General features: G+C 44.0%; 1 protein-coding gene across 1 annotated transcript; it reads right to left on the bottom strand.

The window, feature by feature from the left end:
• Positions 1-7,657: 7,657 nt before the first annotated feature.
• On the bottom strand, positions 7,658-26,220 carry GTF3C4 (general transcription factor IIIC subunit 4). The gene is made up of 5 exons (XM_024762285.1): positions 25,752-26,220; positions 16,426-18,252; positions 13,023-13,153; positions 9,900-9,988; positions 7,658-8,193 (listed from the first exon to the last, which is right to left on the bottom strand). The coding sequence occupies exons 1-5, from the start codon at positions 26,091-26,093 to the stop codon at positions 8,129-8,131; spliced, it is 2,454 nt and encodes an 817-aa protein (XP_024618053.1). The 5' UTR covers positions 26,094-26,220; the 3' UTR covers positions 7,658-8,128.
• Positions 26,221-26,503: the final 283 nt, after the last annotated feature.

The following is a 26,503-nucleotide window of genomic DNA, read 5'->3' as shown; positions in this document are numbered from 1 at the left end:
TTATTTTTGTTTTTATTTCCATTACTCGGAGACAGATCCAAAAGGATATTGCTGCGATTTATGTCAGAGTGTTCTGCCTATGTTTTCCTCTAGGAGTCTTATAGTATCTGGTCTTACATTTAGGTCTTTAACCATTTTGAGCTTATTTTTGTGTGTGGTTTCAGAGAATGTTCTAATTTCATTCTTTTACATGTAGCTGTCCAGTTTTCCCAGCACCACTTATTGAAAAGACTGTCTTTTCTCCATTATATATTCTTGCCTCCTTTGTCATAGATTATTGACCATAGGTGTGTGGGTTTATTTCTGGGTTTTCTATCCTGTTCCACTGATCTGTATTTGTTTTTGTGTCATTACCGTACTTTTTTGATTACTGTGGCTTTGTAGTATAGTCTTAAGTCAGGGAGCCTGGTTCCTCCAGCTGTTTTTCTTTCTCAAGATTGCTTTGGCTATTCGGAATCTTTTGCGTTTCCATGCAAATTAAAAATTTTTTTTTGTTCCAGTTCTGTGAAAAATGCCATTGGTAATTTGATAGGGATTGCACTGAATCTGTAGATTGGCTTGGGTAGTACAGTCATTTTGACAATATTGATTCTTCCAATCCAATGGAATGTCAACTACTTTTTGATTAGTGCTTGCATGGTATACTCTTCCATTCTTTAAAACTTTCCTTATATTTTATATTCATCACTTTTAACATAAAAAAATAGTCTGACAAAAAAAAAAAAAAATAGTCTGACAGATATTGAAAAACAAACTTGTGGTTACCAAAGGGGAAATGTGGGGCAGGGAAGGGATAAATCAGGAGCTTGGGATTAACACACACCACTACATATAAGAAGGATAACCAACAAGGACCTACCGTATAGCACAGGGAACTCTATTCAATATTCTGATAACCTTTGAGAAAAGAATCTGAAAAAGAATGAAGATAGTACATGTATAACCGAATCACTTTGCTGTACACCTGAAACTAATACAACATTGTAAATCAACTATAACCCAATAAAATTAAAAAATCAGTCTGACAATCTTTGCTTTAATTTGATATTTATTTGCATTTAATATAATTACTGCTCTATTTCAGTGTAAGTCCATTATCCTATTATTTGCTTTTCATTTTCCCAGCCTATTCTATGTTTATTTTTTTTCTTGCCTTTTGAGTTATTTTTAAAACGTTCTAGTTTTCCCCCTCAGCTTAATTAAAAGACCCTTTGCTCTTCAAGCATTTACTTACCAGTGTCTAGTATGGATTAGTTTTACTTGGTCCTAGACAGGACCAGGACTTACGGAACTGAGCACTCCTGACTTGCAGGCATGTGTTTTAAGAACCTCAGGATGTTCTGTTTCACAGTCACAGCTTTGCCCTCCTGCCTCCCCTTCTTAGTGCTCTTCTCTGAGTTCCACCTGACACTACCCTTTAGAATTTCCCTTAGTGTGGGTCTGTCATGACGCATTATTTTCCATTCTTATTCGTCTGAAAATGTCTTTCATTCTTAAAGGACTTTTTTTGCCAAGCTCAAAACCTGAGGTTGGAGATTATTCTCTTGGCCCCCTGAAGGCACCTTTTCACTGCCTTCTCATTTTCACCATTTCCACTGAGAAGTCGTCTTTAAGTCTTATTACTGCTTTTTGTTTTTTTAAGTAACTTGTCTTTTTTCTTTGCTTAGATTTTTCTCTTTGATTTTCCAGCAGTTTCATTACTGTACGTTGAGGCGTGTTATTCATTTTCTTTATCCTGTTTGGTGTTTGTCTAGCTTTTCTGGTTGCTCTCAGCAGGAGGATCTGTCTGAATCACAGGTTTATTGTTGCTGAAATCCGGCAACGAGCACTTCATTTAAGTACTCACCAGATACTATTTAACTGAATTGTTAACTATATGTGGTCTAATAGCCTACTGAAGCTGTTTTGTTTCCCCTTACGTTCCTCAGACTTGTTCTGGAATAAACCACCGAAGGCATACTGAAGTGCTTTCGAGATCCTTGCTAACGGCCATTTCTTGTACAATTCTTTCCCTTCTCCTCTGCTTGTGCCTACGCATTACTTACCTTTGCTGGTGCTGGTCAGGACAAAAGAGGTTTCTAAGCTTTGCTAGAAACCAGGTGAAAATATGCACACGATATACAAGTAATTTGATTATTTATTTATTTTGAATAAAAAAGTGGCCAAGATAACAAGACTAGTGGCTCTGCATACAAAACACAACATAATTGAGGTTATTTCACATTTACAAAACTGCCGTTATGTACAGCACTGGATATTCACAGCAACTTTAATAGACTCTAAGTACCAGAATCCTAAGAGCAACTGCGGGGTATCCAAAATGGGAAAAAGCTAAAAAACCAATGATTTCATTAACTGGAAAATTGGCCAACCAGCTAACTGGTAAAGAAAGAGAATCTGCTACCCTTTTCTTTAGTAATAACTAAAATAAGATTGCCCCACAGGACTGCATTTGACAAACACCCTCCATAATTTCCATTTCATTTTCTCTATAATCTTTCCCACTTCAAACTTTTCCCAGAAACCTCTGCCCTACTATCAGATAAAAGCTCAGGACACCAGTGTATCTTCAGGGAAAGAAGATAACTAGTGCAAAGGATACAGCATGGTCTGCTTCAGCCCAGGAGGCCCAGTTCAAACCCAAGAAAGAATTCTGCCCTCTTCCGGTCATCAGTTCTTCGCAGCTTTGAACACACTGGAAAAAGTGAACCACGCTTCGTCTTACAGGTGGCAGGAAGTTACTCACTCATTCTCTGTATCACCAGCACCTACTCTGTGCAAGGCACTTGACACTTGGTGCTGCAGGAACTACCAAGATGAGACAGACAGTCCCTGCCCTTGAGGAGCTTACAATCTAATAATGAACACTATGTACATACGTATAATGCAGAGAAGCAGCCAATTCTTCTGGATGGGGGTATTCCAAGCAAAATGTGCTATTATTCTTAAAGTTTTTTATTTACACACTAAAAGTTTAAAACACACCACCTAATCAGATGGTAAGCATTAAAAAACCATCTCCTTTCTATAACCTTAAGTTTTTAGTTGCTTTTCTTTTTATTTCAAAAAATGTCATATGTAAACAAACACATAATTTGAAGCCAAGCACAAAGGTAGCGCAGGCATTGGATAAACAAAATATATACTACTCTACACAACACAGACTTATTTCTCTATACAGTCTCATTTCTGTATACACAAGTTTGATGTTCACTTTCTTTTCATACACTGAAGTACAAATCTGAGTCAGTCTTGAAAAAGACGTAATTCACTTTTGCATTAATACCAAAACCAAAACAAAACACCCTAGACCTCACCAGTCTGTTAGCCAAGAGTCAAACTGATAACACATGAAATGCTTCAAAGCCACCACCTCTGACACCATCCAAGGAGACCATTTTCACGGGATCTTTCTATGAAACTAACAGGACTTCATAATAGTGAGGTAAGCAAGTTTTTACCTTAGAAATAACTATAAGATTTAGAGTTCTGAAATTCAAGTCCACCAACCCATTTACAATATTTCAACTAGACAGCCTGCACCTTTGCTTTATCACATCAGTATGAAAGTATCATCATTCCCCCTTTGCAACTCCTCCCAAGCCTGGGATGAATGAATGAATGAATGAATGGATGAATGAACACCATGTTGGTTAACCATATAATACTGTGGTAAATAAACGCACTGTCTAGGACCTCATATCGTATATTAAGTCTCCCCCCACCAGAGTATAGTTATAAGTTAAAATGCAAGATAAGAGCTGAATCACCTAATCTGATTAAGAGGTTGGAGGCATACACATGTATATAACAAAAGGATTAACTTCTTTACAGGACTTCTTTATATAAAGTCTCTCCCCTGTTAAATTTACTGATTTCTACAGCAAGTTTTCAGAAACAGCCATCTTAAAACAAACCATACAGGCAGATAGGAGGCTGCACCCTATTTACCAGACTCAGGCCAGCCAGCCAGTCCTGACACTGATGTGTATCTGTGCCAGGGAAACAAGTCCGCATCTTCTGAAAAACCCTGCTGTACACCAGGATAGCGGCGCTGCGGTGACAGTGATCATTAGAAGCAACTCCGCAAAGCTGACTTAATTCAGTATAAGGACAGTCAAATCTCACGCGCCCTGACGTCAGCTTGAGCTGCAGATACCAGGTTATCACGTGAAGATCCTAGCTCCAAAGACTTCTTTTAGCATCAAAAACGAGCAGTTCAAAGCTTAATACCTATGAGACTTGAGACATGGTCTAAAACTCTGCTGCAAACTGCCGGCTGCTACTTCCACTAACAGCTGAAGTGCAACCACTTCGCTTCAGTTAGATCTGCTGTAGAGGCATTTTTACAATCCGCCGATGGTGAGGGGAGAGGCTAGATGCCCGAGCCGCTCTGCTGTCAACAGAGCTGCTGAGCCACCCACACAGGTAGCAGCGTGAGAGCACAGGGACGTGTTTGTTCACGCTCAACCATGGAAGCCTGCAGACCCCAACAGTCCACGCAGGGCTAGCCGTAGAGAGATGCTTTTATTGGTCCAGCTATTTGCTGTTTGTGCTGTCCCATCTCTAAAAAGAAAAAAGGGCAGAACCTACCTTTCCCTTAAAAAAGTTTAGGCCTGCTGACTTTGAATATAGCCAGAATTTTTTTTTGCTTGTCAGGAATAACTGGCTTGGGGAGCAGAGCGGGTGGTGGCAGGGAGCTGAAATCCAGCCCACTCTGCCCAAAGTCCAGCCTGAAGGTGTGGGAAATTTCCAACAGGGAAATTATAATTCAGAGTTTTGAAGAAAACCAGATACAGTTTATCAAGGTGTTAACAATGAACACTATTACTCTTAGAAAGAAAAACTACTGTTTAATAGTTTCTTCTAGGAAGGGAGACCTGCTATGTGATTTAGTTTTGAGAAATTTTATCACAAACCTATTTTTCTTTCAAATCTGGTAGCTCAGAAGGTGTCCTAAAGCTGAGAGAACTAAAGGGATGGAAATGGAGAGGACCTCTCCTGGAAGGGAGGGAGAGGGAGGTCAGGAGCAGAGAGGATGGATGGACCCGTGGAAATCGTACAGTGACAGTAATTCCTGCTTTCATTCCAGGAGCCGCGGCAATTCACCAAACCCCGACACAGCTCAGTGCTGCCAGGAGAGCGGGTGCTCTGAAAAAGCAGCTCTGTGTTCCTCCAGACAAGACCAATGAGCCTTGATTTCTTCTGCATATTATCTGACACCATTACAGTTACAACAGAATATATTTTAATATTCCATTATTACCCTCTGACATTCTTTTAACCTAACTGGTGAAGGCTGCTAACAGGTCTAGCCCACACGCCCCAACATTAACATTCTCAAAAACTTCCTAGAGGGAGAAGCAGAAAAATGTCACCCTCGACCATGAGCTTCGCCAGTGGTTCTAATAACTCCTGACATTGAAAAATAACTGGTAGTTTGGGCAGATACAACAGCAGGCAGAGATGGCTTGAAGTCTGGGTAGTGGACATAGGATTTCGGAATGAGTATCAGGCCTAACGAACTCTCAATTTCTTATCTAGAATAACAGGAAGAAATAACCCTCAACAGAGAAAGTGTGACACAGGTGTGGACATCAGACTCCCAAAATGCAACACTATCATGGCTTAGAAGGTCTGATTGCACAGGACCTTTGCTCCTGCACCTTCGTGCAAAGCAGTGGCATCATGGCTGTCTCATCCACGCCGTGGAGCGGTGACAGCTGAAATGAACTGGAAACCCACTACACAGATCAGGTGAGTTCTAGGAAGGCACAGAGGGCATATGCTAAGTGTAAACCAGGAGATAATTTCCCGGCGTCCCTCAAGCTCTTCCAGGGCTTCGCTGCTCACCACTCTGTCACCAAGTATGCTGACCCTCAGGACATTCAGAAGCGCGCTGTGTGATCCTGCCATTAACTGAAAATCTCTCGTTCTCACAGGTCAATGGATTAACCTCCACAGAAGGGAGGGGTGGGGAGAGGGGGCGGAGGGCTCCCAACTCGGTGTGCAGAAATTTGAGGCAGGTGCTGGCTGGATTTCAGCCTTAAGAATGCCATTGGGCAGAGCCCCCCCCAGAGAGAAGCCACGTTCTAGTAAAAGAGTTGCCATGTTTACTGCTACCCAGACATACAAAATAACTCAGGTGACCCTTTTTAGTTTATTCCTAAGAGTCAAATTTTCCCCCCAAATGCATAATTGCTTTAAATAAAAACAACGTAAGTTTTAAATGGCAGCAGCACAAAATTCCCCAGTAAGAACAAATCAACTACTAACTCTGATTAGGAAAAAAAAAATACGTGAAACCCAGCACATGCTCTGAGTATAAGTGAAACTCAGCATGTGCTCTGAGTATAGAAACTGCAAGAATTCCCTGACAGGATCTCAATTTTTACTGTCATATTTACTGTAAAGTGAAACAGCTCTAGGCACAAACGACCGCAACTATACAGCTTCCTGAGCTGTGTTCTTCCTGATTTGAATGTTGCCTGGTTCTCTTCCTTGACAATCATTTGAACATGCTGGACCCTAAAGTCTGGATAAACACTCCTCTTGAAATTTTACCACCAAAATGAGAAAGATAAGCAGATGATCCAGCAGAACTAAACAGCAGCAGAAATACAGAATTAAACACAGGAGACAAAAACTAACATTTGAAAGGGAAACAAAAGACATTTCAAAGCAGACTGTCTGGAAGTGCCTCTTAAGGGCTCTGGTCTCCAATAACTACAGGCAGAGCAGGGAAGACACTAGGGAGAGAGAGCCTACAGGCGGGAGCGGTGTTGCTGTTACATGCTCTCCAAACAGCGAGCGTTTCTCAGTGAGGACAAAATGTCTTTCACTAAGGATACAAAAATAAAAGCAAGAATAAGTGTTAGAATAAAGGTTTAATATCACTTAAATTTCACATTTTGTATTTCCCATCCAACTTTCCAGAAATATGCACCATTTCAAGGTGAGTGCATTACAGTCCTGTTAGCACCAATCCCTAGGATACTTATTTTAAAAACCCAAGAACACTGTAGTTCTAGAATGTCTATTGTTAATTGTAGGTTTTAAGACCAATTAATGTCTAACATCTCTTCTTAACAGTCCACAGGAAAATACCTGTATTATAAATATCGAGGACCTTTGCAGAGGGAAGGAATTCCCAGCCTCTGGTTGACTGAGCTACACACACGATAGCACCAGAGCTCAAGGGTCCACACTTCTGAGCTGCCTGTCTCTTTCTGGACGTCTCTAGACAGACTCGGGATATAAATGATACGTCTGGAAATGTCAACATTAAAAATATTAAATGTTTTAATAAAAAAGGAGAAAATATTACTTTTCCTCTGTGTACAAATATCTCACCAAGTTGTCACAGGTAAGTCTGAAGAGGGTTGTGACGCAGGTGAACAGGAATACGTGACATCCTTATACCTGTGAAGGAGTCAGAGCAGGAAACTGATGACATGGGAGAGATCATTAAAAATAAGTCACAATTATTAACTTACAAGAGTCACCTGACCTTCTGACACATTAAAACCAACTTTAGTCTTGGCTTCAACCTCTTTAAAATATACAGTTTTAAGAAAATGTTTCCAATATGTGTGAGAAACAACTGGCAGGATGCAGATCTGCAGCTGTTTGTTGAGAACAAAATATCAGGCCCACAGGTTGTTCCAGACGCTTTAATATCTGTTGGGACACTGCATACCACGCACCAGGTACTACAGCTCCCTGGAGCCACAAGACAGTTCCAGACCAAGGCCAGGATTAAAAAGCCTAACTCGGCCCAGCAAGGCCCTTACCCATACTCCCTAGAAGGGACCATTCTGTTCTGAGAAATGACAGGGCATGCGTTTTGTTCAAACTGCTTCAGTCAAGACACTTGAAAAGTAAGTTCCTCATTGGCAAGGAGTTGGGGGATAACGTTCATCTCAAAAGGACTTAAAATCTCTGCACTCAGTCACTTTAAAGACATCCTTTAGTCCCTGGAGACAGAGAACACACTTCAGCAGTTAGTCCCCACGCCCTATGTACAGTCATGAAGGGTGCCTCTCCTCTTGCGCGTCCTAGCTCTTGGGGCTGGACGGCACTTTCCACAGCAGAGTACATGCCCTTTCCATCTTCCCATCCTGGACATTCAGAAGACAGGAGAATCACAGAAAGGGCAGGGGCTTTGCAGTAACCTCTTAATCCAGTCAGGATCTACAAAAGTAAGACAAGCAGTATTGAGTGTAAACTTCAGAAAAGGCAATCAAATGGGATGGGCCCTGGACGGACCACAGTATTAAGGGATGGCCACTCTGGTCCCAGCTCTGTGTCCCTGGACAGAGCCTCTCACTACAACATTCTAGACGAGGTTGGACTAAATCTGTGGTTCCCAAAGCTAAGTGCGTGATGAAATAGGAAAATAAGGGTAATGAATGAGTGTTTCATAAAGCTAAATTTATTCTGTTTAAAGAAAGGACTATACTTTGTTCTGAGAGTATATCCTTCATACATGGATAATGTTAAAATACTCTTATAAAATTACAGTAACTTTAAAAAATACATTACTTGGAAAAATAAAAACATGGCAACACTGTGTCAACACTTTCTCCCCCTTTTAAAAACTTCCCTGGTCTGTGAAATACTGTGCTCTACCGGTTAGTACTCCAGATCTCAGCGATTCACATTCTTCCCAAGAGCTGTATGCGGCTCAACACAAAGTCAACTGGCAGGTGTGTGTTTTTTTATTTGTTTCCATTTCTTCCTGATTTCCTGTCTAAATAGTATACCAATTCTCAATTGCAATGAGTGTTTAAAAGTCCCCCAACATTTGCTTCAAAATAATCCAATAAGAGGAGGGGGGGCTTCCCTGGTGGCGCAGCGGTTGAGAGTCCGCCTGCCGATGTAGGGGACGCGGGTTCGTGCCCCGGTCCGGGAAGATCCCGCGTGCCGCGGAGCGGCTGGGCCCGTGAGCCATGGCCGCTGAGCCTGCGCGTCCGGAGCCTGTGCTCCGCAGCGGGAGAGGCCGCAACAGTGAGAGGCCCGCATACCGCAAAAAAAAAAAAAAGAGGAGGGAAGAGGGGGGAGGACCACAGATGAAACATGAAAGGTCGTGAGCTGGCAATTTCGGAAGCTGAATGATGGGTACATCAGAGTTTCTTATACTCTTTTTCTCTACTTTTATGATTGCATTTTCCATAACAAAGAGTTAATACAGAACACAAGCTGCCAACACACCAACTTCTCAGAATTAGAGAGCTTCAGCCAGGTTAGAGCAAAAATCAGTAAGGGTGTAGTTTTACACAGAACATTTTGTTGTACTTGAGACCATAAATTACCCCCAGAGTGTGCACAGGTGGATAATGGTGTCTAGCTAGCTCATTTGGTCGGTGTGATGTTAGTGAGCCTCAGGTCATAAACTGACATTCATGGGACCGTTCACATCACTCATTCCTGACACACAGCTGCGATCTTATTTCCAACTAGTTATGTCAGAAATGTGGGCTTTGTCACCAGGGCTATCAGGAAAGAGAATACTGGCCAAGCCGGAAAGGAACCCCACCACGGCGACTAGAAGGGTGACTGCAAGTGCACGTCCCCGCTTCAGCAAAGCTGTCTTTGTGTACGTTATCAGTTGCAGAGTTTTCCTTCAAACACTATATAGTCTATGCATGCCGTCTAAAACAAGCTTTTCTGAATAAATAATTTGCTTGCAGTGACAGAGCAGTAAACTGCAGCCCTGCTTACCCCACACTAACATCACCAGGTATGTTAGCGTGAATAACGTCCCAGTGACCATTTCTTAATTCGTTGTGGTTCATGATAACAGTGTTGCTCACCATCCCTGATGGCGCAAGGCTAAGCAGGAGGGGGGACTTGGGTGTGCTCAACCTCACCCTCCCACAAGCTGGGAAAGCATTCACCTTCTGGGGCTGGATGGCGGGCAATGCTGTCATGGAGCAAACACCTTCTGTATATCAAACTCTGGCAGGACTGGTAGGTTAAAAAGCACCTGAAAGCAGACAGATTGTACCATCAGTTCTACTAACGGTGGAAAGCAGCATAGTATTGAAGGTAACTCACCACATACAGTTATTCTAAAACCACAAGTTAACTAAGTAAAGGGCAAAAACAGTTCACAAACGCATGGCGACAATGTATCCCTCTGCACAGGCCAGACCTACGCCCCCCCCCCCCCCCACACTTAGTAAAGGGGAAGTGTCCGTCAGGCTAAACCAAGAGATACAAAGCTTCTAATCCAGACAGTCACTGCAGCTTCTTTTTTTTTTTTTGCCATGTTTGCAGCACTGAGAAAGAATGTAGTCCGCTTACACCTGATTGCACTGTGAACTCTTCATGTTAAAAAAATCAACTATGTGTTATACTGGAAACTATTCTTGTCAGTGATTTGTAAGATTAGGTATAAGCAGTGTCTTCCCCAGCACGGTGGGGAAAACCTGAAAGATACGGAAGACAGAATTAACGGTGCAAAAAGGAAGGGCCATGAGCAAAAGCTCAGAGGTTCAATTCCATCCAATGACCACTCACTGAGCATCTACCAGGACCAGGCAGATACGGGAAGGTGGGCAGCAGTGGGATATCAGAGAGAGCACCTGGGCTCTGCGTGGAAGGTTTTCTGCAGGGTAACAGTGTTTAGGATGAGCAACTAAGCAGTAAAAAACACAGAGAGGAAGGGAGGGTTGGGGGGAGTGGGAGCAGGCCCCCATTCTCACCGGGAGAAATTACACCCAGGTATTCTGGCACTAACTTCAATCAGCAAAAATGAAAATAATTTTTGTGGAAGAAGCCATCTGAGCGACAACAATGTATGGGCCAAGTTCTCAGCTCTGCCGCTAACCGCCTGGGTGCCTCTGGACAAATTCGAGCTTCCCCAGTCCCCAGTTTCCTCATCTGTAAAACGGGAACAGTGGCGGCGCCCCTCGTGTGGCTCAGGATGCGTGTACCGCTCAGTCGTGCCTGGCACGCTGGCAGCGCCAACAGGCCAAGTGGCTACTGTTACAAGGCCACTATATTACAAGCTGGTTTCCTCTTCTTTTCAAACATAAGGCGGAACAGTCAGATCGGAAGTCTAGGGACAAAGCAACGGCCGGGAAACCCAGACATCCGTCAGTAAGAGGGAGTGCTGGAGCATCCATACAGTGGAGAACTCTACAGCTGTTAAGAATGGGATCTACGTACTGCTGTGGAAAATGCCCACAACATCTTGCTAAGAGAACACGCAGGTTGTTAAGGTAGTTATATGTAGCACAATCCTGTTTCTATTGGAAATAAACTTCAAAAACCTACTGAGTGCCTACCACACACCAGGCACTGTTCTAGAAACAGCCATGAACAAAACAACCAAACTGCCTGTCTTCATGAACTTTCTATTCCAGCGAAAGGAGAAAAACATAAAGTAAAAGTATATTAAGTGGGACTTCCCCGGTGGTGCAGTGGTTAAGAATCTGCTCACCAATGCAGGGGACACGGGTTCGAGCCCTGGCCCGAGAAGATCCCACATGCTGCGGAGCAACTAAGCCCGTGCACCACAACTACTGAGCCTGTGCTCTAGAGCCCGCGAGCCACAACTACTGAGCCCACGAGCCACAACTACTGAAGCCCATGCGCCTAGAGCCCGTGCTCCGCAACGAGAGAAGCCACCGCAATAAGAAGCCCGCGTCGCGCAACCAAGAGTAGCCCCCGCTCGCGGCAACTGGAGAAAGCCTATGCATAGCGATGAAGACCCAATGCAGCCAAAAATATATAGATTTATAAAAAAGAAACAGAAGTTTCCTCATTAAATATATATATATATATATATATATATAAAGTGGTGATAACTGCTAAGGAGGAAAATGAAGCAAGGAAGAGGGATGAAGACTACATACTGAGACGGGAGAGGGATGTCATCAGGTGTCACGATTTTAGGCAGTGTGGCCGGGAAGGAAGCCCTGTGGACACCTGCTGGAAAAGCACCCCGGGCAGAGAGGACAGCCAGTGAAGACGTCCAGGGTGGGAGGGGTGCCGCATGTACCTGAGGAACAAGGAGGCCAGTGCACCTCGAGTGAAGTCAGCAAGCCGGAGAAAATGGCCCCCTTGATGGGGGCCAGGCCATGGAGTCGTGACCACTGAATGGATTTTAGCTTTTACTCATCAGAAATGGGCAGCCACTAGAGAGTTTTGAGCAGAGGGGGTGACATGAGCTGATGAGGTCATAATAGGATCACAACCTCAGCTCTACTTAGAACAGCCTGGAGGGGGCAAGGAAAGACACAGAAGATGGGCTGGGAGATAACTATAATAATCTGGGCAAGAGATGATGGTGTCGTGGACCAGGGATGTAGAGGTGGAGGTAGCAAGAAAAGGCTGGATTCAAATTTGAAATGCCTTTAAAACTTCCAAACGGAGCAACTGAGCAGGTGCTTAGATATGAAGTCTAGACTGAAGGGGAACGATTCAGACTAAAGCAGTATGTTTAAGTCACCAGTGTACAGATGATAGGCGACAGCCCAGGGAGAGTGGTAACAGAAGAAAGACAGGTCCAAAGATGGACGTCAAGGAGATACTGTGTCCAGAGGGCCAGGTGATAACAAAGCACTTTAAGGAGGAGGAAGAGGGAGTGACCAACTGCGTCACGTGCAGCCCGTGGGGCCATAAGATGAAGACGTGCCAAGGTTCCCTCTTAGAGTGAGACGGAGGAAGACCTCGACCTTTTGTTAGAGATAAACCAAACAGAGTACAGAAGCACTTTATATTCTATTAACTTCAGCAGGTATTGCTTTTGTCATACTGATTTTTGAAAATTTAATGCTACTTCAAAGCAAAACAATATTACCAAAATAAATAAACCCCTATATACAAGACGCAGAAAATAACTCATCATTAAAGGGTGTCTTGCTTGAGTCAAACGGATGGTAAAAAGCCACACCAGGTTTTATAGTAGCAGCTTTTCTCCAACCTAATGGCGTGGGCAACATATACTTTGGATAAACACTTTACAGTGGTTTGTGTGACACAAAACTGGAAAATGAGCAAAAGCAGCTTACCGGAGCCAAATGTGGCCATTGGAACAGACTGCCTGTTTGCGATCTGTGAATGGCAAAATCTCTTTACACAAACTACAGTGCTCAGGGAAAGTCTGCTTGTTCATCTTCTTTGAGATGTGTCCGATCAGCACCTAGTGAGACAAAGCAGTCAGCATGTTTTGAGGTGAGCGCAGGGCTTCCTAACACAGAGGAGAAATGGAAACCTACACAGCATCTGACACACAGCAGGAGCTCTGCATCTCCACGTAGGCCCAGCACTCTCTCTGAAAAGTAAAAAAGCTGGACCTTCAACTCGTGTCAACTGGCTGAGTACAACAAAATAAATTCATTCAGGCACCCTGTGACGACAGAGTGAACTTTACCCACTAAAGGGAAAACTGTTCTGAAAACGCAAATCTTATTACTTGCCTTTAATTGCTTCTGAAACAAGGACTTCAGAGTTCTGTTAGAAGACAAAGTATTCAGCTATCCTTACAATGTTTTGACTTTAAGAAAAACATAATCTCTATAGGCAAAATATCATGTGAAACACTAACTCTGAACTATAGAAATGTCTATTCTTAAAGCAATTATGCCCCAATAAAGATGTTAAAAAAAAAGTCTATTCTTTAAGAAAAGCTTACAAAGCAAAAAGATAATCAAGATTAAAAAATAATAATTTCCCTTCTGATGGCCCAAAGACCCATGACCAATCCAGTCAGCCTGCAATTGGAGACCAACCGACCCCACAGCAGAGGCATGGCAGGACCCACCGTGGGAGTAGGAGAGATGGACGGGGCGGGCTCTAGGCCTTGGCCCTACTTCAGCTTTGCTTGTTTCTCTGCTTTATTAGAGTTGCATCACTCCAAAAATGAAAGTCTGCAAAACACTGATCTACTTCATTATTTTGTTGGAAAAACACCTTTACCAGCTATATTACTGGGAGGCATGGGATACACCAATCCTTAAGAACCACCTTGTCTTACTAGCAGATAATACCCTTCAAAGTTTTAATCCATTGACACTTAAGCTCTTGTGTAAGAACTTCTTAGTCTGTGATTCACTAGAATTAGTTCACTGAAGTTCTGAAGGGTATCTTAATAGCTTAAAAGGGTGTCTTACCTACTCTACATATAATTTACAAATTTAAAGCCCATTAACTTTTGGCCTTTTTGGCCTTGAAAATTCTTATTTATGGTCCCTTATAGCAGGGACAACCAATGTACTAGGTTTGAAAAGATTCATTTTTATGAACACTTTATGAATAAAGTAAAAGTAGGATTTTACTTTACTTTTTAGTTGTTGAAAACACAGTTTATTCCCTGTCTTTCAAAATATGTGCATTTATTAAGAAAACTGTCCAATGGTTTACTGTCAGATTTCACGAGCAACCTTCAAAGCAGGGGATAAAGAAAGTTATAAATTCCAAGTTACAAGTTAAGTACTCTCCTTAGCCTTTAACTAGTAAACTCCAAAACAAAAAACATTTGTTTTACGCAGTAGGATTTTAAAACATGAAACGTATCGTGTTCAATCAAAACTCAGTTGCTGTAGATGGGCAGAGTATAATCTTCCCTTCTTTAAACTGGCTCTGTTGGAACCAAGTAACTATGCTAAATGTAGCTTTCCATGTTCATGCAGCATCTGGACAATTATTCTGAATCATTGCCAACCAGCTTCCATTACAAATTTCCTAAAATGTTTTTGTTAATATTTTACACTTATAATATCCCTGCTAGGTCCTATGAACCAGTGATACCAGAAAACTCTTCCACACAATTTAGACCACAATGAAACAATTCTTAAAAGTTGACTTTCAAAGATGAAAAGTCAGTTACATGAACAGTACATCTTAACTCCTCGGGTGTGAATGAAAGCACTGCCTGCCGTATCAGTAAACAAAGGACGTTGCTGCCATCGAGCCATCACATTACAGCTGCCCGTCGGTGAGCCCTGAGGGAACTCATGATGGAGGCAGGATGCCCCCCCACCCCGACCCTGCCACCCTGCCCCGGCACCTAGCAGTCAGCCGCTACAGCCACCCCTGATGGGGCACCAAGGAGACTCTAGATGAGAAGCACAGGATACTGGCCCCATGTAGCTGAGGTGCACATCAAAGGAGTTTCAGGGAGCCCAGACTTTGCATCTTCCCGTACATAGAAAAGTGCTCAATTTCTTAACTTCAGATATCTGGTTTTCCTTAATTAACAGCAATCTTTAATGCTCCAACTACCCTGGTCTTTGTTGCAACAACTCCAATAGATCCTGGCTCCACCCCCTTGCCCCTTGGGAGCAGTCCCTCAGAGCTATCTGAGATGCTGTGTCCCAGGCTTAAGTCCTCAGTTTTGTCTGCCAAATAAAATGTAACTGAACTTTTAGGTTCTGTGTTTTTTTTCAGTCAACATCAGATTGTTGCAAACATCCTTAAGAAATAATTTTAGGGGTGTACGGGTACGCACGTACACACACACACACACACACACAGACACACCTTTCCAACAAGAAAATGCAACAAGTGATTCGCGAATGGTTTGACATTAGGCATGGAAGATATCTGAATTTATTACCTGCAATTAATATTTTAGATAAGACTTTAGGCAGTGAGAATAAATATCAAGCTTCAGAGTAAAAAGAACCACAGACATCTGTGGTCCTGAATATTCTAGTATACAGTATGTTCCTTAAAACACAATTTTTCAGGATTTTAAAAGCTGTTAGCTCAGGATTCCTGATTAATAAGTTACAAAGTTAAATGATTTCTTTCCTATAGCAATTCCCAGAACCCTTAGAAGGATGAGGTACACTGGGAACCGTTAAGAGGAGTATAGAGTATGCAGTATTTCCCCAAGCTTGGAACCCTACTGTTCTGTCAGGGAACTTGAATTCTGTGAAATACATTTTGGATAATACTGTAAGATTGTTCTATCATCAAAATAAAGATTATACCCAGTTTTTGTAACAAAACAACAATGTATAAGTAATTATTTGTTTATCTCCTATGCCCTTCTAGACTAAATCAGAAGACCCCCTCAAGTACTATCAAATGGAAACAGTCCCGGCCACAGTCCTCCCACTTCCCAAACCTTCTGCAAACAGGAAGGGAAAGGAGGGTGTGCCACACTTCCCCTGCTGGGACTGCCCAATCACAACGTGGTCTGCTTCTGGAGCTCATGCACAGCCTGGAAATCTCCCAAACCTCGCGTACCAATCAAGGCCGCAGTGAGAGTAAGAACTGAAATATGCTTTGTGTGATATGAGTGTGTCCTCTGCATTAATCTGTTTCTTATTTATTCTCCTGCATCTCATGCCAATCAATTACCTAAAAAACGTCAAAGCAGAAGTTGAGCTTTACGAATTAAGTTTAGGTCATTTCTTTCTCACAAAGAAAGCAGACTTTTCAGTGTTTTTGTTAATAAACACCTACCCGTGCGGTTCTGTCATCGTACTCTTCATCAGACATTAAAAAGTTACAGAGTCCCCGGGTGGGGATGCTAGTGTTTTCTGTGATCCAGGTGTGCAGGTATACTTCGCCTAAGACTCGCTTCATGTGCTCCCGGGTCAAGTGCATTTCCACAGCTTCAATTTTGCCTTGGATTTCAAGGAGTTTCTCTTCCATTGGCTCTCGGCCTCCAGTGTCTCCAGGCTGAGTGACTGAGTCGTCTGTGGGGCCCTCTGGATCACCTCCTTTGCTCCTCTCCTGAAGGCCTTGCTTATTCGTTTGTTCGGAGGCAGCGCCTTCTTCCTGCGGCTCGCCCTCAGCATTGCCCGTCCCAGGTGAGTCAACTAGTAAGATTTTTGAGTCCTCGAGGATGGGTCTGCATAAGGCTTCTGAAGCGGTTTTCTGCATCGACTGGTATAAAATCCTCAGGAGGAAGAGTTTGAAACGCCAGTAATAGGTGGCCCCACTGCTTTCAATCTTTTTTTCCAAAGCTTCTTGTAAAAATTGAGGGATACGTTTATCTTTTAAAATCTTCCAACGTACCAGGTCTATTAAATCTACCTGCTTAAAGAGATTTTGAATTGAAGATTGCAGAAGCTTAGCAGCTGCCTCTTCAAAGGCTTTGAGAGTAACGAACTGAACCTGGTAGTTTTTGTTAACGGGATGGAGGCCGTTGACCATGCCCTCGGTGGTAATGACGGCCAGGTACGCACCACAGGGGCTCACAGCTATCCCGTGTGTCCTCACTGAGCCAAACACATCCGAGAGTTTAATCAAATGGTGTTCAAACTTCAACGCAACATCTGTGAAAATGGGAACCAGCTGCCTCACCTTCCCATCACTGGAACAAGTATACACCGTCCCATTCTGCTTGTCTGCGGTCATGGAGACAATCGGCAGCGAGTGCAGGCCTGTGACGTGAGAATTGTGAACATTCAGGCCTGCTTTGGAGATCAGAAGAAGACACCAAAACACATAGGGTCCTCTTGCGGCCACCACTAAGCTACAACTACACTTCTGGTAAGGGTGGTACAGCGGTACACACTTGATGCTGTGTACTGGCAACTGGTCCATTTCCTTCCACAAGACGACAGGCTGCCTTAACGTGAAATAGCCTTTAACTGCTTTGAGATTGACGGGAAGAATTTTTACAGGTCCAAAAGCACTCCCCACGATAAGGCCGCTCATTTTCCGATTACTGTGCTCATATTCCCACCAAAACAAAACACTAGGCGAGTTGATTCCTGACTCAATTGTGTTGCATGAAGAGATGGATTCCTTTCCTACAAACGGTAGCTGAAACTGCCACACAGCAATGTTGCCGTTTTCAAAGAGGACGGCCAGGAGCACGCTGCCCACGTCGCGGCACTCGTTGTTATGCTTGACCTGCTGAGTGGTACAGATGCCTGACCACTCCATCCTGACTGGTGTCTGCATGCTGTGTCTTCTCTGAAACTCGGCAAAATCCCTGAGATTCCCTTCCGGGGCCTCACTTTTAGAGAACCTGTAACTGGTCTCGTAGAGACGTTCCCCATAAATCTCCGTCAGATCGACCAGCTGGACCCACTGCAGCCTGCTGAGGTTAGCCTGGACGGTCAGGCGATTGTCCATGGTCAGTGCTGCCAGGAGGCACCTGCCGTTAGCGTCACAGCCCATGGGGGACCAGCTAGTGTACTTGAAGCCTCGCAGCGGTGGCAAAGCCTTCCCCTCAGGGTTGAACACCCTGTCCAACATGAAAGTCTGACTGACTGTGGGGTCTTCAGAGGCGGCAAATTTCTCCTTACACTCAGCAACTTCCGTTTTTGAGCCAACCTGAAAATAAGAGATATAAAAACTATCAGATAAAGATTTCACTCTAAGAGGACTATATTCACATTGATTAGGGTTCACATAAATCAGTTACACGTTTACATATTATAAATATGTAAAACAGTAATTTGATATCAGTTCTGTTAATTTTGGCATGACATGCATTTAAAAGATCAAGCACATGTCTAAAACTAAGTGAGCATTCACTCAGGTAATGGCAATTTTTTTTAAGGGTCAGAATAAGTGCTGTCATTATTCATAGCCTCGTTCCCACATGGTTCTCAGAACTGACATATGCAGTAGCAATGACAAAGATGTACTTGATTCTAAAGAGTCAGCTAAGCGTTCTGCTGAACTAGTCACAAAACAATAAAGGAGAAAGTCATGAAAAAATATCTACCTATATACATCTTTGATACAATTAGATGTCTGGATTTTTAACAATATTTTTGTAACACAAGTGTCAGCTCTTAAGTTTTCTATCTGAAATTTCATTTACAAATTACGTTGAGAGCCAACTCCAACAGTTCTGTCCACTGTTTCTTTCTTTTCTTTTTTTAATTAATTAATTTATTTTTATTAATTTATTTCTGGCTGCATTGGGTCTTTGTTGCTCTGTGCAGGCTTTCTCTAGTTGCGGTGAACGGGGACTACTCTTCGTTGCGGTGCACAGGCTTCTCACTGTGGTGGCTTCTCTTGTTGCGGAGCACGGGCTCCAGGCGCGTGGGCTTCTGTAGTTGTGGCACGTGGGCTCAGTAGTTGTGGCACACGGGCTTAGTTGCTCCGTGGCATGTGGGATCTTCCCAAACCAGGGCTCGAACTCGTGTCCCCTGCATTGGCAGGCGGATTCTTAACCACTGCGCCACCAGGGAAGTGCCTGTCCACTGTTTGTATAGAATAATGTCCACTGCCGTTAGACTATTTGCCGTTCCCTGAACACTCCCACTCTGCCTTCCCTGGCTCCCTTGTGTAGAATGCTCTCGTTCCTCCTATTTGAATCCCATCCCTCCTACCAGGTCAAACTCTATGAGGCCTTCTGAGATCATTCTAGCTTTCATTCATCTCTCCCTCCTCCAAGTCTGTAACATACATGAGCAGTGCTATTTATTTAATGTCTAGGTGTACAATGGTGAGCTCTTTAGAAAGATTTTAAAGGGACGTTAAAGATAGAGGAGAGATAAATGACCAAAAGAAAGCGGTCCAGAGCTATAAGAAAATAGCCAGAAAGGCTAAAGCCCCAAAAGAACACAGGTCAATTAAAATATGGTTTCTGGGGGCTTCCCTGGTGGCACAGTGGTTAAGAATCTGCCTGCTAATGCAGGGAACATGGGTTCGAGGCCTGGTCCGGGAGGATCCCATATGCCGCAGAGCAACTAAGCCCGTGCACCACAACTGCTGAGCCTGTGCTCGGGAGCCCATGTGCCACAACTACTGAGGCCCGCGCGCCTGGAGCCTGTGCTCCGCAACAGGAGAAGCCACCGCAATGAGAAGCCCACACATTGCAACAAAGAGTAGTCTCCGCTCCACGCAACTAGAGAAAGCCCACGTGCAGCGACGAAGACCCAACGCAGCCAAAAATAAATAAATAAAAATAAAATACAGTATGGCTTCTGTTATGTCAGAAGTAGGAAGAAGAAAAGGACGTGAACCACTGTCTTTAGAGAAATGGGTAACAGAGAAAGCAGAATCTTTCGATTCCCTTTTAGTGTCAATCTTCTTTTACATAGAGGCTGATCTTCAAACTGGAAAGGGTAGATTAAACATGATTAAAAAGGAATTCAAGCCTAAATATACATGGATATAGCGAAACTCACTTTAAATGAGTTTAAGTCCCCAAGCCCAGAGCAATTACACTCCAGAATATAGAAAGACCTTGGAAGATGAACTCAGAACCATTACATTCCTTGATAAAGCTTGGACAGCCAGAGATGTGTCAGAAAACCATAATGCAACAAATAGTTAACTGCTAACTGCATAATACATAAGCATATAAAATGAAAGGTAGATATAAAGTCCAACAAATGAATTAGAAGACTAACTTTTCCTAAAGTGTGTAAAACAGAACATCACTCCCCTAAGTTGCCCTTTGAAAAAGAGGTCTCTAACCAAATAAGTGTTGAAAATTCTATATATGATATATTATTCCCCCGTCAAGAGTTACAGCCAGGGAGCTACTGAAGAGACTTATTTATTTATTTATTTTTTTGCGGTACGCGGGCCTCTCACTGTTGTGGCCTCTCCCATTGAGGAGCACAGGCTCCGGACGCACAGGCTCCGCGGCCATGGCTCACGGGCCCAGCCGCTCCGCGGCATGTGGGATCTTCCCGGACCGGGGCACGAACCCGTGTCCCCTGCATCGGCAGGCGGACTCTCAACCACTGCGCCACCAGGGAAGCCCTGAAGAGACTTATTTAACCAGAATTATCCAAACTTTTATTTATTTACTTACTTATTTTTTTACCATTTTTTAAAAACTGGGGTATAGTTGCTTTACAGTGTTGTTAGTTTCTGCTGTACAGCAAAGTGAATCAGCTATACATACACACGTATCCCCTCTGTTTTTGGATCTCCTTCCCATTTAGGTCACCACAGAGCATCGAGTAGAGTTCCTTGTGCTCTACAGAAGGTTCTCTTTAGTTACCTATTTTATACATATTAGTGTATATGTGTCAGTCTCTATCTTCCCAGTTCATCCCACCCCCACCCTTCCCCCCTTGGTGTCCATACGTCCAAACTTTTTTTTTTTAAACAACAGAACCTTTCGGGGGGCTGTCATCTCTGGAAATTGTGTCTTGGGCAGTATATCTTGATTTTAGTGTAGTCTCTTGGATACACCTACAGACATGCTGGAGAAATACAGACTGGAAATTCCAATTAAATACAGGTGTCACTGGCTAACCTGTTAATAAAACAATGCTAATCAAAGCCCAGAGCTTTGGATGGGTATATAAAATTTGAGTGAAAATCTTTCCTGTGATGCCAGACTGCCTGGATTCAAATCCTGGCTCTATCATACACTAGCTCTGTAACCCTGAGCAAACTGTTCAAACCTCCTGGCTTTAAGTCCTCGTCTCTAAAGAGTATAAGAATACATGTTCTCATAGAGTTTGGAAGGTTAATTAAGGCAATGTATGTAAAGCACATACTAATAAATACTCAATAAATGTTATCTATGATGACAATTATTAATACTCTCTGAGGATTAAGTAAATGCTAATGAGACCTAATAAAAGTACGTAAAATGCAGGGTAGATAGGCATTAAGTTGTCCACCACATGGAGGGTAGATATAAAACTGTTCACCAAATCCCATAATACTGTAAACTAAGCAATAATCCTCAGACTAGGATAATCTACTATTACAATAAAATCTACTATAGAACTGAAAGCAAACTTACAGAATGCGTAACCCCAAACAGCAGCAGAATGAAATGAAGGAAGCTCAAGCTTGGTCCTACTCATTGCAGGAAGAATCCTTGACGGAATGGAGAGCGGTGTGGATGTCAGCCAGGAGGGAAAACCCTTAGGGCTTTTTGTGCAGTCATTTCTAACATGTTAGGTAGTTTGAATAAGCCTACTGAACAAACTAGTTAACAAATCAAAACAAGTACTCAGATGCCCTAGGAGCATACCAGTTAAGAGTCCAGCTCCCAGAGGCTGACCCCCAGCCAATCATTTGACTATAGCCCGTTCCCAGCTGGCCACTATTACAACTAATAGCTGCGTACTTTGTAAGCACCTAACAAATAAAAACTCATTTGAAGCTACTAGACAGCAAACTTCTTGAGGGCAGGAACATAATTCCAAAGACAGGAAATAGTTATTTTACTTAATGTAGTAGATGGAGTTAATGTTACTAACATTCTTAACAACTGATACAAATTAGCTATGCATGTATTATTAGAATTTGGAACTGTGTACAACTAGATGATTCATTAAATCAGCAGTCCAATGGGAAAAGAAACTGCAACTTACTCTTTTTTTTAAATTAATTACTTTATTTTTGGCCGTGTTGGGTCTTTGTTGTGGTGCATGGGCTTGTCATTGCGGTGGCTTCTCTTGTTGCAGAGCACGGGCTCTAGGCACACAGGCTTCAGTAGTTGTGGCACATGGGCTCAGTAGTTGTGGCTCGCGGGCTCTAGAGCGCAGGCTCAGTAGTTGTGGTGCATGGGCTCAGATGCTCCACGGCATGTGGGATCTTCCCGGACCAGGGCTCGAACCCATGTCCCCTGCACTGGCAGGCGGATTCTTAACCACTGCGCCACCAGGGAAGTCCGCAACTTATTCTTAAGTCAGTTTTATTGCTTTTCAGATTTATATCATCCACCTTCATATCACATAACCTCAGTGCCCAGGACAGTAACTTGCAAATTGCAGATAATATGTCAACTATTATTTAACTGCATATTTTCCTGAAAAAATTCATAATCTAAATAATGATCAGACAAAAGCTTCAAAGAGGTTTAGTATCTACCTTCTAGCAGTGCTACATACTGAAATCTAGGTTGCAGAATGTCCATCTTTCATGTTACAGCGAGCTGGACAGCACCAAGTAGATTTAAATCCACAGGGACTGTCAACGGGTAGTGCAATCAAAGTACACATAGAGACCTCTTTACATTCCTACCATTACTGCAGTTTTATCCCACAGAAGCCTCTTTTAGAATTGCAGGACAACTCAGCATTCATTCACCACGCAGTGCTAGGCTAGTAAGCCTGCTGATTGGTGGTTTCTGTGATGTGCATACTGAAGAACAGTGCAGAAGGGGAAGATGCCACTAATTAATTTCAGGAAAGCAATCAATTACCAGAGGGATATATAAAGATTTCCTATGACTCATTTCTCAGGCGTGGAACCAACTACAGAGTCAAATTTTTATCAGAATACAGTACTATAAATAACTTCATATCCACAGTCATAGCATTAACCCAAACTCCTTCCTTCATACTTGTATGACTATTTTTTAAAGTGAGCATTTACAGTGTGCCAGGAACTGTGCTAAGTAATTACACATGTGTATGTATGTACATGTATGTACGTATATAAATATATATTTAACTGAATCTTCTGAAAATTCTAAACAAGGTATGTTTTATTTATTTATTTATTTATTTATTTTTGCGGTACGCGGGCCTCTCCCTGTTGTGGCCTCTCCCATTGCGGAGCACAGGCTCCGGACGCGCAGGCTCAGCGGCCATGGCTCACGGGCCCAGCCGCTCCGCGGCATGTGGGATCTTCCCGGACCGGGGCACGAACCCGTGTCCCCTCCATCGGCAGGCGGACTCTCAACCACTGCGCCACCAGGGAAGCCCAAGGTAGGTTTTATTACTCTCCTTTTATAGATAGGCCTATCTTGCTATCTGGTGCTAAAGCGCAGTCTCTTAACCCGTTTTATACTGACGCCAACAATCATCTACTTGCCTCTAGGCCAGCCAGATTCATATTCCTGAACCACACCAGGTCAGTCCACGTCCATGATATTGTAACAGCACTTTAGGTCTTCCTAGATTGAAGTCAACCATCTCAGACTGACCTTCCAACGTTCCCAAACTGGCCTCACTTTACTTCCTCTGACTCTCTCGGAAAGCTACTTGAACTCAACTGCTGACCCATCATTATTTACACAAACAGCAGCACGTTATGCTCGTGATTTGCATGTATGTGGGCGAGACGGGCACCTCACTGCTGCCATCTGGATGACCCTTTCCTCCGGGGGACTTCTCACAACCCAAACCCTACCTTTTTTTAGGTCTGCTGCAGATTCACCACCAAATAACCTTCCCTGATAAAAGCATCTCGTTCCACTATCCCTTCCTTCCTTTAAATTCTCCCTGCTAAAGCATTAAACCTCTACCATACTGAGACACACACTTAAGGTTTTCTCTAGCTGACGTACATATGGACATCCTTAGCAGCAGTAAGCCCCTTTTCAGCAGAGGATACACCTTTTAAAGCCCTTTGTTCTGCCTCCCTCCTTGAGTGCTTCTCAGTTCAGTAGCATTAAGAACATCTATCCACCTGATTGGTTATACCTGAATCAATTTGTTCGCATCTTGTCCAAGATCTTAGAAGGCTTAGTCATACAGGTTTACCAATGATCCAACTCCACATCAACTTATCAGTTTCAAACTTGGATTAAGTATCCTAAAAAGTGCTGTGGGTTCCCTGTACCCTACCCAGTTAGTGATTCCTATTTTAAATGGCTGTGCAGAGTAAGAGTTTTTTTAAAAAAACTTCAAGTTCACAAAAATACGTTCTCTTTATATTGATACATATCCTTACAACGTTTATCACTACCTATTATCACACTGTTATTTGTTCACGACTTGCAAAAAGACGGTAAGCTCCATGAGGACAGGGACTTTGTTTTGTACGATGCTTTACTTCCAGAACCTAGATTGGTGCCTAGCTGATACACAGTGGTATTTATAAATGTGTTGAAAGAATGAATATACACTTTGACTGTAACATATATGCATACAGATCTATAAAAGAAACAGCGAAAGTTTTAATACTTTTAAACCACTAAAATGAACAATACGACTTACTACTTAAAAAAAAAAACAACTTGCAAATGGTGATGACAGAACAATAAAACTTCAGGAGCCCTGAAGTTCTGAAGGCAAACTTAGTTAATACGAAACCGAAAGCACTAAATTTACACGGAGATCTCGGGCTTTAAGTTTAAGAACTGCACTTATTTTCCAGAAGCTCTATTTTTCGTTCTACATCCCAAAGCCTCTTAGTTATTGAAGAAAAACTGGAGTACTAACCCCGACATCCAGTATTTATCCATCTGCCCAAGATGAGAAGCAAAGACCATTCATAATAAAGTCACTGAAACAGTAAAGACAATGGAAAGAACCAATTTTTCTCCTCCAAAGCAAAAGAGGCGCAAGTGGAGGGCACAACCCAGTAAACAAAGCCAGCCAAAGGCCTCGGGGAGCAAGCCCCAGACAACAGGAGCAACGGCAGAGGCAGGTCCGGGGTTGGGTCAACAGGGGGTGGAGCCTCAGAAAGCACCGAGGAAAGAAATCGGCGCTGGCAGCCGGCCAGACACTGGGGCAAAGGGAAAACGTGGCTCCGACAGGGACCTCCCGAGATGTGTGCGGTGTGTGTGTGTGTGCCGGCAGCCGGCCGAGATGTGTGCGGTGTGTGTGTGTGTGCCGGGAGTGGATGGGTGACCCGGGAAATCGGGCGTAAACGTCTGGACGGTTTTTTGTTTGTTTCTTAAGCTACTCTGTGTGTGTGTGTGTGTGTGTGTTTCGGGAATGGATTGTGTGTGTGTGTGTGTGTGTGGAATGGATGGGTGACCCGGGGAATCGGGCGTAAACGTCTGGACGGTTTTTTGTTTCTTTTTTAAGCTACCGTGACCCTAAGCGCTGGAGGCGAGGAGGGGAATCCCCGGACTAGGCGTGGGCCGGGATTCCCCAGGGACCTGTGACGCGGGCGCGGGAGGGGAGCAGGAAGAGACCCAGGGCTGCGGCCCGGGGATGACTTACTTTGAGGAAGCAGCTGTTGAGAGGCGCAGACACCGAGGTGCGGTGGATAACCAGGTCCTGGCCCGGGTTGTGCACGTCGCAGATGAGCTCCAGCACAGCGATGCTGCGGGCCGTGGACACCGACACGCGGTGGTCCTCGGACCACGCCAGCGGCTCCAGGCCGCTCACCGCATACTGCAGCTTCACCGCCGGTTCTCGCCGAGTCACTAGGAGGCGGAACGCGGCGCTGGGCCCGGGGGCCGCGTCCGCCCCCGGCTCCTTCCCGCCCGCCTCGCCCTCCTTCTCCTCGGGTGGCGCAGGCCGGTCGGCCGCGGGCCCCACCCGGGCCTTGGCCGTATTCATCTCTCCTCGGATGCAGAAGCCGGACCCCGGGCGCACCAACCGCGCGTCACCGTCCCGTTGCCGCCTCCCGCAACGCGGCCGCCTGCCCCCAACGTCCTTAGCTGCGGTTTTCTCCCCTCAGGCCCGAAGCGCCGCCGAGCCAGGAAGGACCCCGCCGTTGCTAGGCGACCCAGCCCTGCCAGGTGGCCAAGGCGCTGCCTGTAAAAAAAACGCTACTCCTCTGCTGCCCGGATGGAAGCGCCCGGGCTGGACAGCGCGGGGGAGAGGGGCAGGGACCGCCCCCCCACCTCAGCCCCCGCCGCGGCGTGGCCAATCCCCAAGCCCTTTTAGGGACCTCCCGGGGCAACTAAGGTGCTGAGGGAACAGTAACCGGGCGGCAAAGGAAGGAAACATTGGTTCGATGGGGCACT

The sequence above is a fragment of the Neophocaena asiaeorientalis genome, unplaced genomic scaffold, assembly GCF_003031525.2.
Source record: "Neophocaena asiaeorientalis asiaeorientalis breed wild unplaced genomic scaffold, Neophocaena_asiaeorientalis_V1.1 scaffold78, whole genome shotgun sequence".
Lineage (NCBI taxonomy): Eukaryota > Metazoa > Chordata > Mammalia > Artiodactyla > Phocoenidae > Neophocaena > Neophocaena asiaeorientalis.
Note: the sequence above shows the minus strand (reverse complement) of the source record. Positions and strands in the feature narration are given on the sequence as shown.